Source organism: Hyperoodon ampullatus, assembly GCF_949752795.1.
Source record: "Hyperoodon ampullatus genome assembly, chromosome: 2".
NCBI lineage: Eukaryota > Metazoa > Chordata > Mammalia > Artiodactyla > Ziphiidae > Hyperoodon > Hyperoodon ampullatus.
In genome coordinates this window covers 90,029,851-90,046,996 of record NC_136915.1, presented here as the reverse complement: position 1 = coordinate 90,046,996, position 17,146 = coordinate 90,029,851, and the positions used below count along the sequence as shown (strand labels likewise).

Sequence of the window (17,146 nt, the reverse complement as noted above, 5' to 3'; positions counted from 1 at the left end):
TCCACTGAAAAGTAGTTACTTTTAATAAATTATATAAAATATCTTGAAATGTGCTATATTCCTTTTTTTTAGAACTTATTGACTCATTTATTCATTAGTTCTTTCATTCTACAAATATTTAATGACTGCCCACTACAAGTATACTGTGCCAGTGGGTTACTTATTGACACAAAGATGAGAGAGACACATTCTTGACTTCAAGTACCCAGAGTGCAGGGAAGACACAGGTGTGTAAACAGAGCGTCACACACACTATGTGAGAAGAGCTCCCATCGAGCTAAAAATGACTTAGACATGTAAATACATGAATTTGGTGGGCAGAGGAGGAAGGATCACAGGGAAGAGGAGGAGGAAACGAGCATGTCTGAAGGCACAACAGCATGAAGATGCAATGCTGCATGGACTTGGGTATGAGGAGGGAAGGAAAAAGGACAAAAATGGGGAAGATGGCAAAGCCTATGTCCAGAAGGGCTTTCTGCGCTGCATTCAGGAGTTTGCATTTCCTCCACACTTTCAGTCAGGGTGGAGCCCATGAAAGACTTAAAGTAGGGGAGTGATGTAATCAGACTTACTTAATTTCTAAAACATACACTCTGAGAGTTATGTGGAGACTTGATGGAAGTGGCCCAAGGGCCAAGAAAGACCCAGTCCCAAGCATCCAGAATTGACCAACACTTTCTCACAAATAGTTTCCAGATGGGCTATATTGCAATGTGGCCAAGATAATGTGAAATCAACTTCTAGAACAGCAATGCTCTTTTCCCAAAAGAGCATCCTTTAGTGATAATAGCAATAATGATGGATTATGAATTGCTGAATTTCTAGAATGTCTCAGGGGCAAAATTTTCCACATTCAGCCTGTCATAGATCAGTGAGAAATTCTGTGTAGACAATTAATCTGATAAACATAAAGATGGAAGTATAACATATGAGAAGGGTCAAACATGATAACGTCTGCAGAATGAGGCAAAAGAATATATGGAATCTACGACAGCAGGTGATAAGAACAAAGGCTCTAACCCCATCCATGAAGAGACAAAATTACAGGAGCCCTTCTGAAAAAAAAATATTAGCCTAGTAAATATAATGAGCAAACAGGAAGTACTTAATAAAACGTCTGTTCAATAAATTAACTGAAAAGTTACCAAATTGAGGCCATAAAGAATGTGATACATCTTCTTGGTTCACAACAGTTAGAATGGGCATCATCAGAAAATCTACAAACAACAAATGCTGGAGAGGGTGTGGAGAAAAGGGAGCCCTCTTGCACTGTTTGTGGGAATGTAAATTGTTACAGCCACTATGGAGAACATATGGAGGTTCCTTAAAAAACTAAGAATAGAATTACCATGTGACCCAGCAATCCCACTACTGGGCATATACCCAGAGAAAACCATGAAGACACATGCACCCCAATGTTCATTGCAGCACTGTTTGCAATAGCCAGGTCATGGAAGCAACCTAAATGCCTATCGACAGATGAATGGATAAAGAAGATGTGGTATATATATATACAATGGAATATTACTCAGCCATAAAAAGGAATGAAATTAGGTCATTTGTAGAGATGTGGATGAATCTAGAGACTGTCATACAGAGTGAAGTAAGTCAGAAAGAGAAAAACAAATACCATATATTAACACATATATGTGGAACCTAGAAAAATGGTACAGATGAACCAGTTTGCAGGGCAGAAATTAAGACACAGATGTAGAGAACAAACCTATGGACACCAAGGGGGGTAAGCGGCAGGGGGTTGGGGGTGGTGGCGGGATGAATTGGGTGATTGGGATTGACACGTATACACTGATGTGTATAAAATGGATGACTAATAAGAACCTGCTGTATAAAAAAATAAATAAAATAAAATTGAAAAAATATATATTTTAAAGGGTAGAAATACAACACTCACTTGAAACATTTTTTGTACTTAAGTGACAGATAATAAACCTTTTAAAAATGAAAAAAAAGGGCTTCCCTGGTGGCGCAGCGGTTAAGAATCCACCTGCCAGTGCAGGGCACACAGGTTCAAGCCCTGGTCCGGGAAGGTCCCGCATGCCATGGAGCAACTAAGCCCGTGCGCCACAACTACTGAGCCTGCGCTCTGGAGCCCGTGCTCTGCAACAAGAGAAGCCACCGCAATGAAGAGTAGCCCCCGCTCACCGCAACTAGAGAAAGCCTGCCTGCAGCAACAAAGACCCAACGCAGCCAAAAATAAATTAAAAAATGAAAAAGAAAAACAAACGTTGACCTGTACACTGTTATTTCTGTAGAACAGAGCTTCCCAATTGGTGTAACAGAATGGAGTTTCCTGGGCAGGTGCTGGGGCAGCCAGAATTCCCCAGCCAGTTGCCATAAGCTGTGAGCTATGGTCACACAGTGCTGATCAAATACTGTCACATTTTCCACATGTGCCGAGACGGGAGAAACAAGAGGAAGCCTTGTGCTGTGACTCCACTCTCAAATAGGCAGGAACCAATTTGTCTGTCACCAGGCCTACAGAAGCCAAGCCCAGCTCTAACCACTTCCATCAAGTAACCCATGGTGAAGAGGTGTCCCAGGTTTGCCAGCATGTAAAAGCACAGGGGCAAGTCAATAATAACTTGATATTCTGGGAAAATATCCTCATATTGACAAAATTATTTCATAGAAAGCATTTTTTTCTCAAAATAAAGGAATGATTTATGGAGAAAAAAATAATGGCAGATATCAAATAGCTCAAAGAAAGAAGTCAAAGTAGTTTCTTAGCATTTGAAGTAAGTTTTACATGAACTTTAAGCTCCAGATGATTCCCAAAAGGGTATTTAAGGCAGCTCCTCAAAGCTGCATGGACCACATTCTGGATGAGGTAATTAATGTAAGCCACACTGATGAGGCATCTCCCAATGCTGCCACGGAAGCTGCATTTCTTTGCATTTCTCTCCCTCTCCCCTCCCCTCAACTAGGCACATGGTACTGCTCTGTGAGCTCATCTCTGCATGGCCAACACAGGGACGTCATCAAATATGGCAAGCCTTCTGGTAAACAGTGGAAAGTCCCATTTTGCTTTGCTTAGGGGACACCCAATATAAGGAACTGAAGACACAACTTCAAATTCTCTTTGATGAATAATGACTGCTTAAGAGTAGCATCAGGCTTCCCTGGTGGCGCAGTGCTTGAGAGTCCGCTTGCCAATGCAGGGGACACGGGTTCGTGCCCCGGTCCGGGAAGATCCCACATGCCCACATGCCGCGGAGCAGCTGGGCCCATAAGCCATGGCCGCTGAGCCTGCGCGTCCGGAGCCTGTGCTCCGCAATGGGAGGGGCCACAGCAGTGAGAGGCCCGCGTACCGCAAAAAAAAAAAAAAAAAAAAAAAGAGTAGCATCATTAGTGATCAGTGGTGTTTAGACAAAGTCTTACTTGGTAAGGATAGTTTCCCAAAAGAACAGAAGTTGACTGAAGGCAGCCTCTATATGGGTGCTACTTCAGGGTCTTACAAGCAGAATATTGTCCTATATTAGCAATAAACCACTAAGCTTTACTACTAGAGAGAATACAGTTCCTCACATACCTACAGGTACATAACTTGATTGAATACTCAAACTCTTTCACCTTCATTGTTTTTCCTGAGGGCAAAAGGTCTATTTCTATTTTTCAAATGTACTGATCAATGGTTAGATTTCAAAGGAGTGACTGCTCTTAGTTCTCAAGTTCTTGGAAAATACCTTAAGAAGCCTGTTGGAAAAGGGGACACTGATTCCTAGCAGAAGCTTCTGGGCCACCATCTTGCAGTTACTTTACTGGACCTTCCCAGCATAGCTCCCAGGGTTATATCTATTTGATCAGTGCAAATATGAAAAATGTACAGTTCCACATCGGCTTGGCAAAGAACCTGAGAGACCATATTTTAGAAGATACATTTGTTTATCAATAATTAATACAGTGGACTATTTGGAAGCCACAAGAAAATTAAGCAAGCTATCTGAGATATCTTACCCCAAGGCTTCTAAATAGAACAGAGCCTTGAAATTAATTCTTATGTGAACAATTAGATCACCTGAAGCTAGAAGGTACAACCTGTACTGCTCATCCTAGGCTTCATGTCATTCTGAGGGGCTATGATAGTTCATTGGCAAGCCTGTCCTTGCAGAATCTGCACTTTAGCTACGTGTGACTACCAAGCACTTGAAATGTGGCTGGTCCAAACTGAGATGTGCCGTAGTATCAACTACACACTGGGTTTCAAAGGCTCACTTCAAAGTTAGAAACATAAAATACCTCATTAATAATTTTTATATTGATTACATGTTGAAATAATATTTCTGGCATATTGCATTAAATATGTATCATTAAAATTAATTTCATCATTTCTCTTTACTTTTTCTAAATATGGCTGCTAGAATTTTAAAAAATATATAGAGAGATATACTCTCATGTATTTCTATTGGACAGCACTGCTCTAGACCCTTTTGCAGAATGAGCAGAGTGGTTCTTGTGCTCTGCTGACCTTGTCATTAACAGGATTTATAAGCAGCACTGTTATCATAAAGACTCCCTTTTTTCTTCCATAAGACTCCCTTTTAATCTCACATAGAACTGCCACATCATTACTTTCAGTTTTTTCTTGAGTCATATTATATATTAAATGTGGTTTAGTCCAGAAGTGCCTTTTTAAAAAGCTTTAACTTGAGCATTGCCATATTATCTAAGTCTTACATTCTCATAATTTGCTATCAGTGATGAAATTTTACTTTGAAAACTACAAATGACATTGGAATACTGACATTGTTGGAGCTAATGAAGCCTATGAATTTAGCTATTCCACAAGTTTACCAAATGTCCAGACTCACCGAAGCAGAGCAAACAGTGGGAGAAGTTATAACAAGGAATGAATGGTCCACAGTTTGTCGGGAAGAGAGTTTCTTTACTTATATCCATTTATTCCTTAAGCAGCGTTTATGAAATGCCTACCCCCTGCCGATCACGCTTCGACTTGTGCTTTTCTATTTTTTGGCTTTATGGCAGAATGGACATATCGTTCTCAAAGAGGAAGTTATCTGACGGAAAACTTTTCAAATGCTCACCAACTGCCTCCTCTCCCTCCTGTCATTACCTAAGTGGTGGTGCTGGTGGTGGTGGTGGTGTTGGTTGTGGTGGTGGTGCTGGTGGTGCTGGTGCTGGTGCTGGTGGTACTGGTGCTGGTGGTGGGCATGGTGGTGCTGGTGGTGCTCGTGGTGGTGGTGGTGGTGACGGTGGTGGTTATTTATTCAGGTTATGGTGTGACCACATTCTTACCAGATGTTTGGTTTGTTAGTTGGTTCTCAAGAATGAAATTATACTATGCTTCAGGTTTTTCAATAGCTTTTTCAACTAACTCTCAACATCACCATTAAAGTTTTTAAAAAGATAAAGGAATAAGTAAGACATTGACAAGTTTTCTTTCTTTACTGTGGCATGTCCTCCCCCTCCTCCCCCTCTAGCCCCCACTGTAATCTCTCCTTTCACTGAAATGGCTTTAGAGTTTCACCATATATTTTTCTGCAGGTTCATATACATGGGACAGAGATTCAGGTTTTGGTGGCAAATGAAACTTATCTAATGTGGAGGCCCATTTTAAGAAAAGAATACAATGTTAAGAACACAAAAAAGGCGCCCATGCAAGTGGAGGACTCTAAAATTTAAGCTTCGTTCGCTTCACAGGAAATTACCTTTGCTCATATAACACAGATACACATATACATGTACAGGGTGGAGGGAGTCTTGTCATTGTTTGTTAAAAAGGGGGGATTATACTAAAATCACTCTCTGTATCAACTTTTTGTCGTCAATATATAATAGAAATCATTCCAAGACAAGTGGTATAGCTCAAATCAATTTTTTTTTTTTTTTTTTTGCGGTACACGGGCCTCTCACTCACTGTTGTGGCCTCTCCCATTGCGGAGCACAGGCTCTGGACGCGCAGGCTCAGCGGCCATGGCTCACGGGCCCAGCCGCTCCGCCGCATGTGGGATCTTCCCGGACAGGGGCACGAACCTGTGTCCCCTGCATCAGCAGGCGGACTCTCAACCACTGCGCCACCAGGGAAGCCCTCAAATCAACTTTTTCAAATGACTGCGTAACATTCCATGGTGTATCTGTACTACAGGTTATTTATTCAACCTTTCCCTTTATAAGTACATAGTCTTTTTGTTTCTAATTCTTTTTTTCTGGGGGGAGTAGGATTTTTTTTTCTTTTGATACTACTAGAAATGCCATAATAACGATGCTTTTGGAGTTTAAAAAGAAGAAATTCTTAGGACATTTTTAAATAAATTGTACTACATGTATTAATTTGGGGAGAAGTGGCAGTTTTATGATGTTAAATCTTTCTATCCAAGAATGCAATACATATTTTCCATTTAGTCATGTCCCACCCACAAGGAATTTACAATCTAATAAGGAAAATAAGGCTTGTGTGCAAATAGCCATGATGTAAGAAAAATGGAAAGCACAAATTGTGACACATGAAATTGAGGGGGAGAGAATTCTGTAGAGAGTGAGAGCTGACCTCTGGAGGATTTTACACACACAAGTGAAGGAGGAAAATGTTAAAGGAGACAGGTATCTGGAGAAAGAAAGCTCAGCCAGAGTGCAGAGATATTCAAGAAAGAGTAAATAAGCAGCTCGGTGCGGCTGGAACAGAGAGTGCATACAGGGAGAAACAGGAGACAGGCTAGCAAGGTGGGCTGGACCTCATCCAAAGCTAACAATACGAGGACAGGGGAGTTTATCCTCATTTGAGCCGGGTAATGAGAGCAGCAGCCAGTTTAGGGCCAAGACAAGACGAGAGCTCTGTCTTAAGACCACTCAGTCAAGTGTGTGAAAGACCAAGAGGAGAAGGGCCTGGGCTCCTTGAAGAGCAGTTATAATAGTCTACCGGAGGGGACACAAGACCTGAGCCAGGGGAAGGAAGTGAGAACAGAAAGGAAGAAAGAGATGAAATACACCCTGGGTCCCTAGCAACGGGAACTCAAATACTCATTAGACTGTGGGGCGGGGGGGGGCGGGCGAGAAAAAAGAAATGTTTCTAGTCTTGAGCCTGGGTGAACAGTAGAATGGTGATGCCATTAATACAGAGGAACAAAGCAGAAGCCCATGTTTGGGTAAAAGATGATTAATTTCTTCTCAGATGTGTTAAGTTTAACATGTAAGCAGGATATCCAAATAGACACATCCTGAACTAGAGCCCAGAATGTGAGGGCTACCCTTGTCTTGCTAAGTAGAGTGATAAATGTTATAACTCCTCAGGAGAGCCACGACAGACGAGCTCAGTTTCATGGAGTGGTCAGACTACTCAGAGTCTACAGATGTCTCATCTTTAGGAAAAGTTAACTACTTCTAGACTTCTCTAGTACCCCGGAAGTACTCTTCCTCAACATCTCCTTATAGCACAATGTAACTTGGACAGCCTTTGCCTAAATTGCTTCACTGAACAGGCAAGATACTATTCGAAAGCTTTGTAATGGCACCATGGGAAAAAAATGCAGCCAACTCTTATATCTGAGTACATTCAGATGTATTTCAAAATAAAATATATGCAGTCAAAAATATTATATGGCATAAATCTGATCTTGTTTTAATCAAAACATAAATTAAAAAAAATAAAAGTAACAAAATTTTACTACCAAAATGTAGTTATAAATTATTTTTTCTTACAAACTGAAGGTTCAAAGTAATTGTCAATAAAGGTTTGATGAAAGAATATAGAGAGATATGGCATTTTCCCAACGAAAATTTTGATAAGTCCTGGTTCAAAGGCAATAACCAAAGCTGAAAGGATGGAACTGACAACTACAGAAAACTGCAGAATGCTTTTATTTAGCAGCCAATCAATTTGCAATACCTAAGTGCTAGGAAAAAAAGAACAATTTAATCAATGTGAAATTATATCTTGCAAAAAGATAAAGTGTACAAACCTCATAATGTTCATATTCATCCACATCAAAGGTCTCAAAGTCAAAAAATCCATGTTGTAATCCCTAAAATAAGAATTTGAATTAGTTTTTGCATGTGAAATTGATAATGGCTTCTAGCCATTTCTGGAATTCCTGCTCACAAATGATCCTGCCTGATCTGAAGGAGAAAGCTTGAAACCTTTATTTGTAATGCATACCAAGCAATCATCTAACATCTAATTTTGCTTTGAGATTTTCTTGCCAGTGGGGCTAAACACTTAGAAAAACATGAAAATATGTCCCACAAAATATGTCTCTTAAGGTCTAATATACATTAGTTTTGTATGTAAAATTACTTATGTATATCAAATGGAACATACTAGCAAATGTATAGTTAAAACCTATTGGGAACTATGCAATTAATTTATACCTAACTATGACAGAGTATATAATAGTGATTAAATTTTCAGTTAGAAGAAAAAACAATTATTCTTAGGTTTTATTTTCCTTTTATCATTAGTGAGATACTTAGTAAAAAGGACATTTTAGGCCCTTATTTGTTCCTGAAACTCTACATTGAGAGAATTTGTTTTATGGTGATAGTTTCTGACCGAGTAAAAATGTACTTGACTACTCTTACAATTTAGAAGGAAGAATTGATCTGTTTAACAACACGAGAAAACTTTCATACTCCTTTTTGTAACCAATGACTTAGAACTAAAAACTATCTGGCTTACTCAGATAAAATATTTTGAAGAGGACAGTCTTTTTTTTTGTATGTCATGAAGCTATACAGATTACAATAGAATACAAAACCACAGTTACTTTTGAAAGTTACATGATCAAGTCATTAAAAATAGAAGAAACTGTTAAGCCAAGTTTAGTACATCTATCTTTGAAAATACCTTAGAGACCAGTGTTTTCCAAAATGTAGAACATGGACCACCTGCACTTAAGGTAATTTATATTTAAAATGCAGACCGTTAGGTCCCATCCCAGAACTATGAAATCAGGTTCTTTGGGGGTGGGATCATCATTCTTAAAATGCCTTCCTAGGTGATTCTTATAAATTCTGACAACACTGATTTAGACAACCTCTACAGGATAAGCAGAACAAGCTATTTAAATTATTCCACCTTTAAACAAAGATGCTTACTTCATCCATATGTACCATTTCAGAGAAAATGGTGAGAATATAATGCCCTGAAGTACGACTTTCCTTCCTCTTTTTTTTAGTGTGTTTGTGTTTGTGTATGCCTCTGTGTGTGGTTCATACATATATAACTGATGCTTATAATGACGCTAATACATCAAAATCAGAAAGATATGCTTCTTAAAAAGGGAAAAATGTGGCCACAGTCTGTCTACCTTCTTAGGAGGTATGGTGCTCGTTGCCACAAAAATAGCCCAGCACACGACGCTTTATAGAAGAATGTACAGCAGGACAGTGTGTCCCAGTTGCTTAAAGACATGTTGAACAATCTGTCAGATCCTCTAAAATCTCATCTTCATTTGGGTAAAATAAACCCCAGCATTTGATGAAACAAGAAATTTACAGAAGACCTTATTAATGAACAAAGTCATGCCTTTCCTTTGTAACAGGAAGGATGTCATAAATGTCTATATCAAGTTACCAGTTACCATAATAACAGGCAAGGATATTCCAGTGTGAACTCTTTTTCAATTTCATAAGTTTTGTAAAAGAAACAGCCTGTACCAGATGGCAGGATAGGCAAAATAATAATAATGTAACAATAAGTAAATTACTTTTTTAAATGCTACAATTTTAGGTCGTATACTGGGTGATATATCCATAAGGGTTCTTAACTGGTGTTACTGAAAGTGTGTGTTGGTGATATTACTTGCAGGGGATAGGCTAGATTATCTTGATATAGTTTTTAAGTGAAAAGAGAACTAAAGTTTTACAGAGTCTAAATTCATTTCTAGATGAAATATCAAAGTCAAAAATATACATACAGAAAACAAGTAGCATATTTTACCATAGCAATTTTCTCAAATTAAAACAGGGCAAAAGCAATGTTATACTACATCAGAGAAAAGAAACTAGAACAACACTCACTACTGATACTATATTTACAGTCCACGATGACCCTTGCCAATGGGTTCTGAAACACGTACAATCCTGACTCATAAGTCATGACTATATGTTCTAGATGGAATGATGTACCTTGAACCTTCATTAGAATTCACAGTATAGCATGCATGACTTTTCAGCTTGTAAATCAGTGTTTCTAAAACATGTTCCAAAGTTCTCAAAAATCTTTTAGATTAACTTCTCCATAATATATATAAATAACTAAATAATTATGACTCTAAACTTTAGAGTGCATCAAATCACATGGACAGATTATACAAACACCGACAGCAGGGCACCACTCTCAGAATTTATGGTTCAATCAGTCTCGGATGAGGTCTGAGAATTTGCATCTCTCCACAAGTCCCCACCATTTGACAACCATTGATTTATGACATACCTGGATAGGATATGAGAAAGAACTCCAGATTGATATGAAAATCTGAGTTAGAATGAACCCTCCTAATAACTCCCTGTGGTCCTGAGAGTGACTTAACCTCTTTGGGGTTGTTTCCTCAACTGTAAAAATGAGATAATAATATCTGACCTGCTTACTACTTCATGTTCATGGGCATGTAATACTATCCAGTTAGAAAAACAATGTGGAAATGTTCACCACATTAACAGAGGAGACTTAGATAACTTCCTGTCCCTCCCACACCAAGATCTAGCTGGATAATGAAGCTGAGCAGGTGACAAAGCAACGTCACAGGCACGGCAGCAGATAGAAGTGATAACACAAATAGTTTAAGTGAGAAAGGGAGACCCCTTCCGCTTCTATAAGAAGAGTTATCCCCTGAAACACCGCCCCTATTTGCCCTGTGGTCTGTGTATTACAGATCCATCATTGTTTAAGAAGTGGAAAGCTGCCTTCTTATTCCCTCCCCTCTCTTCTCTCCAACAACAAACAAGGATATAGACATAATTCTTTTTTCATATTGTTAAACTGCAGTGTTGACCACAGCTAGGAGATTGTTATTACCTTTCTGATTCCGTGCAAACAGTCGAGGATGGTGAGATTGTAAGTGCAATTTCCAAAGGAAGCATCCCTACAAACACAAAAAACCTTAACATTAAAAACATGCATTTCGAACACTCAAATAATAAAATACCAAAGTCAGTTGGAGACATGCTTATTTGGATTCACAGCTGTCAACATGGTAAACTTATGTAACACATCAGATCCTACTAGCTTAACTCCAGAACTTCTGAAATTGCTTTAATCCAACTAGCTGAATGAATAAGAAAGCAGATTTAGGAACCTGAGCTCTGGAATCAGGCTGCCTTCAAATTTCAACTCTGTCACGAATTGGCTGGGACCTCGAGCAAGTTATTTTACCTCTATGAGTCTTGGTTTCCTCATCTGTGAAATGAAGGTACTGATAGCAGCTACTGTTCACAGGATTGTTGTCAGATTACATTTAAAAAATATAAAGTCCTTCCTATAGTGCCTAGCACAAAGGAAACAATAAATATTATGACTATTCTTATTAACAGTGAATATTTCATTAACTAAAACATGCATCATCATGAGAAGTATTCAGACAGAGAAACAACCATCTGTCAGGAATATGGCAAATACTAGCGTAAAAATTTAAGGGGGACAATGCATGCAGGTCAACAGAACCTGGCAGTTGTTTTCATGGATTAAATGCCACTACCTCCATTTTGCAACCCCCCCCCGCCCCACCCTCATTCCCCCACCCCCCCCACAAAAAAAATGCCAAGGAAAATGCTTCCAAACAATCTCCTCTCAGGATCCAGGAGAGCTTCTAATGCACCATGAAGTGTTCTATCAAAAGGAGTGGAGACCTACTGCACCGAAAACTGAGTGCTTCATCCTTTATTTAGATTTTTAGAGCAACTTAGCAGGCCTGCTTTAGGCAACATAAAACTGAAGTATCAAGTTCAGGTCAGTTAGCAAGAACTGGCACTGGAGCTTTAACACTAACAATGTTCCAAGGTGTCCAAGGCAAGAAACTTGACCTCAAGGCTCTCAGTCGCTCTTCCCAGCCCCCACTGCTGACCTGAAGGAACAGAGCTGTCAGGCACCTGCCAATCACAAAGTCAAATGTACCACACAAAGCTGGTCCAAGGTGGGGAGGAAGGGGGAGCCACAGAAGATGCTCCATGGGGAGAAAATGACCCTTAAAGGCTTTAACACACAATTAACATAAAACTGAATCTTGTATCACAACCATCTAAGGTAACTTGAAACTATGGCTGCTAAGCCACGAATTTAAATGCAATGTCAACATCACTGAGTTTCAGCATCCTGATAACCTAATTTAAAAATAGTAGGTTAGCAAAGCAGCCTAACAGAAATGTTTAAGTCCTGAAACATCAAAGTTAACCTATGTTAAGGAAGGGTTATTATAGATATTTAATCCTGATTTCAAGAGTTCTTTTTTAAATGCCATCTGAACTCATGGGTCAGTGAAAAACAAAAAACCCCATTTCAAATATCTTGTAAAGATACAAGCCATATATTAAGAAGCAAATTTTAAGGGATTAAACCAGAGAAAGGAGTAGCTGGGGATCTAAGACAAAATACTAGTTTATATAAATAACAACACATTCCTTTGTAGGAACTTGTCTTTTTAGGACAAGGGTTCAGAATCTTTTGTGTGTCATGGACCCCCCTTCAGCATTCTGATGAAGCCTGTGAATGTCTATTCTCAGAATGTTTTTAAATGCATAAAATAAAATACATAGAAAGAACACTAATGCAATTAAATGTAAAGTCATCAAAATGTAACAAAACAAATTTATAATACCATACTTTATTATTAATATTGATATATAACAAGATCTAATAGCAGGTCTGATAACAACTATAATTTTAAAGAAGGAATGAACATAAATATCTTAAGATATATGCAACAACGGCAATGGGATATAAAAATGTTTGTAGTTTCTATTGTGAAAAAGTCACTTATATTGCTAATACTACTATAGTTTACTTCCAACATTTATAATTGAATGCAATCTTATAAGTTATATGGTTAGTGAAAATAAAGATATTTTTGTGAGCTTCCCTGGTGGCGCAGTGGTTAAGAATCTGCCTGCCGGGCTTCCCTGGTGGCGCAGTGGTTGAGGGTCCGCCTGCCAATGTGGGGGACACGGGTTCGTGCCCCGGTCTGGGAAGATCCCACATGCCGCGGAGCGGCTGGGCCCATGAGACATGGCCGCTGAGCCTGCGCTTCCGGAGCCTGTGCTCCGCGGCGGGAGGGGCCGCGGCAGTGAGAGGCCCGCGTACCGGAAAAAAAAAAAAAAAAAAAAAAAAGAATCTGCCTGCCAATGCAGGGGACAGGGGTTCAAGCCCTGGTCTGGGAAGATCCCACATGCCGCGGAGCAACTAGGCCTGTGGGCAACTAGGCCCGTGGGCAACTAGGCCCGTGGGCAACTAGGCCCGTGAGCAACTAAGCCCGTGATCCACAGTCACTGAACCTGCGCGTCTGGAGCCTGTGCTCCGCAACAAGAGAGGCCACGATAGTGAGAGGCCCGCGCACCGCGATGAAGGGTGGCCCCCGCTCGCCGCAACTAGAGAAAGCCCTCGCACAGAAACAAAGACCCAACACAGCCAAAAATAAATAAATAATTTTTTTTTAAAAAAGATATTTTTGTCATCTGAATTCTCTCTATAGACTCTAGTTTAAAAACTACTGCTCTGGTAGAGAAAAGAAAAACTTAGGGAGAAAACTTATCTGTATTTAAAAAGAGTAAAAGAAATAATACGAATTGAAGGTGCTCCTTACTTCCCTCAAGTGTATCTTCCTACCTAGACGCAGCTAAACCAATCCACAAATGTAAGTTATCAGAAAAGCTCCAGATTCAGTCTCCCGTACTGTCTGCAAAGCATGGTGAGATTATCATGATATCTCTTGTCTTAGCACAGCCACAGTTTTTACCAACAACTGAAAAGAGAGCTCTGGTGACTTGGTGATCAAATGTGTAGACCTGAGAGCGAGGGAGCGTTAACAGGCCATCTGACAAAATTAGGATACAAAGCAGTCACAGCAGGCTAGAAAAGACAGGCTGGCATTTACAAATTGAAATATAATAAGGGATGCGATAAAATTAAGTCACATCCTCAGGACTGGGGAAAGTTGATGACATACCTTTTTCCAACACTTACTATGCTGGGTAATTTAGGTGCATTAACACATTTAATCCTCATGAAGGCAACAGGTTCCCAAAACCTGCCCTCCTAACTAGGCAAGAGAGAAATGGCTTATTAGTGGCACCTGGCTCATACATAGTCAAAGGAAGGTAACCATAAAAGTGGAGGGACACAAAAACATGTTACATATTCTCTGGGGGAAGAAAAGGGAGAAAGATAAAGGTGGCAGAGTAAATCCATGTATCTACAAAAACCCCACTAAAAAGAGAATTTTAAAAGGCTTTTTAAAATGGAATCCAACAAGGTCAGGGAGAATGAGAACAGACAACAGCAATAAAATTCTGAAAGCTGGAAGTCAGATACATGAGTGATAATAAATTAGAAGACCAAGAAAACTGAATACTAAGGTGACAGGGGAAAAATCAGAGCATCAACCCAATTAATACCAGATAATTCGCAAAAGGCTCAGTAAGTGGCAGCACTGGGTTCTTCTGGAAGTAAGACTGAAGGAAATGACTATAATAAGTTTGAAAGTACTTTAAGAAGCTGAAAAATTTTACTCTATAAAAGCAATATTATCTCCTATTTTATAAATAAATCTTACCTGTTGAGTTTCCTCAACCACCCAATGTAGTTAGAACCATCTAAAAATTAAATGGTTGGTCCTGGAAGGCAGCAAGATAACCTGCCCCAAACGACGTTCAAGTTTGAATTGGCATATGGCTTGCAAGAAATATTTTTCACCTACATTGTTATAGGAAATGGAGGTGAAGATTAGGAAAACACCAGGCTCTATTAAACTCAAAAGTCTTTTCCTAGGGCTTCCCTGGTGGCGCAGTGGTTGAGAGTCCGCCTGCTGATGCAGGAGACACGGGTTCATGCCCCAGTCCGGGAAGATCCCACATGCCGCGGAGCGGCTGGGCCCGTGAGCCATGGCCGCTGAGCCTGCGCGTCCGGAGCCTGTGCTCCGCAATGGGAGAGACCACAACAGTGAGAGGCCCGCATACCACAAAAAAAAAAAAAAAAAAAAAAAAGTCCTTTCCTACTCTGAAACTGCATCATTATTCAACACAGTGGATGATTTCTTTCCTCTCTGTATCTCTCTCTTGGATCCTTCCCAATAGCAGTTAAACATTTTCAAGTCCCTACCATCTTTAAAGGAAAAAAAATATACGAAATTTTCTTGACTTCAGCCACCACCCTCTCTTTGGCTTCCTCTTTCTTTTTTTTTTATTTTTGCGGTACGCGGGCCTCTCACTGCTGTGGCCTCTCTCGTTGCGGAGCACAGGCTCCCGACGCGCAGGCTCAGCGGCCATGGCTCACGGGCCCAGCCGCTCCGCAGCATGTGGGATCTTCCCGGACCGGGGCACGAACCCGTGTCCCCTGCATCGGCAGGCGGACTCTCAACCACTGTGCCACCAGGGAAGCCCTGGCCTCCTCTTTAAAACAAGGCTTCTCTGAAAACTTATTCATCTTCCTGCCCCCACTTTCTCTTCTCTCACATCTTAACCTCCTCTGTTGCTTCCACCCTCATCCATGCCATGAACATTTCTCACTAAGGTCACCAATGATCTCCATATGGCTAAGCCCAGGGGACTTTTTTTTTAGTTGAGATAAAATTCACCATTTTAGCCTTTCTAAAGTGTACAATTCAGTGATTTTTAGTGTATTCATAATGCTGTGATTTTTAGTATAGTCACAATGCACACCACTAATTCGAAACCATTTTACCACCAGAAAGAAACTCTATACCTATTTGCAATAACTCCTCATTCATTCCCCGTCCCCACTCCAACCCTGGAGATCACTGATCTACTTTCTGTCTCTAGATTTGCTTATTCTAAGTTCAGGGAACATTCTGCAAGCATCATTTTATTTACTCTGTCAAGAACAAGGAATTCCCTCTGAATATTCTCTTCAGTGTTCCTGGATTTTGCTTCAACCTCTCTAAACACTACTCCTTCCCAATCTCCTTTGCAAAGTCATCCGTCACCTCCCAGTCTCTTCAAGATTCAATTCCAGACTCAAATTCTCCGCACTCCATGCTCTCTTCCGAGACCAGGTGCTCTCAAACTTTAGCATTCATCAGCAACAGCATCACCAAGATGGCTTCTTAAAACACAGAATGCTGGGCCCCACCCGAGTTTCTGATTCAGTAGGTATGGAACGGGGCCTGAGAATCTGCATTTCTAACAAGTTGCCAGGTGGTATCAGTGCTGCTGGTAGGACGGACCACATTTTGAAAATCCCTGCCCTACACAATCTCATCCATGTAAGTTACCATCTATCTGCCAGTAACCCGCAAATTTATCTCCCTAGCACAAAGCCCTTAAAACTCCAAAGCAGGACAGCCAACCACATACATGACATTTCCACTTGGGTGTCTTAAGGCATCTCAAACTTACTGTGGAAGAAGAATCTCTTGAATCTGCCCCTACCTCAAAACAACAACAATAATCTGATCCTCCAACCCTCTGTAACTTGGTAAAAGACGCAGCTTCCACAATCACTCAACCTACAGCCCAGAAGTCCTTCTGTCTCTCTCATTTCCCGCACCCTACTGCATTGTGCCCCACTGTTTTCCCCCTAAACATCTTGTGAACGCATTTACTTCTCCTCGGTTCTGCTGCCTCTCACGTAGCACCTCTCCACACACTACAAGAGCCTCCCCGCATCCACTCCTCGCCTTTCTAATCAGTTCTCTTCACTGCAGCCAGAGTGATTTCTTTAAAAGGCAAGTCTGATCCAGTCACTCTTCTGCTGTAGCCCTTCTCTGATTCCCACTGCTCTCTCGAGGAAAGGTTCAAATCCTAAAATGGATGCAAGGCCTGTGGTATCTGGCCCTGCCCGCCTCTCCAGTCTCCTCCTCACATCATGCTCCCTCACTCTCTGTGCCCATCACAACCCCCTTCCCTGAGCTCCTCAGAGGGGCACTCTGAAACTTTGCTCCCCTGGTCACATGTTCTCCAATCGCCTTGCCTAGGTCACCCTACTCACCCTTCAGATGCCAGCTCA

At 40.6% G+C, this 17,146-nt stretch overlaps 1 protein-coding gene across 5 annotated transcripts in view; it reads right to left on the bottom strand.

The window, feature by feature from the left end:
• The window catches only part of CDC14A (cell division cycle 14A), a gene marked incomplete at both ends in the record, with an annotated part of 154,851 nt that overhangs the window by 63,335 nt on the left and 74,370 nt on the right, over window positions 1–17,146 (bottom strand). For all 5 annotated transcript variants that reach the window (XM_079724884.1, XM_079724885.1, XM_079724886.1 and 2 more), the window contains 2 exons: window positions 7,935–7,997; window positions 10,991–11,057. In XM_079724884.1, coding sequence (XP_079581010.1) covers window positions 7,935–7,997; window positions 10,991–11,057 — 130 coding nt within the window. The remainder of the gene's footprint in view (window positions 1–7,934; window positions 7,998–10,990; window positions 11,058–17,146) is intronic.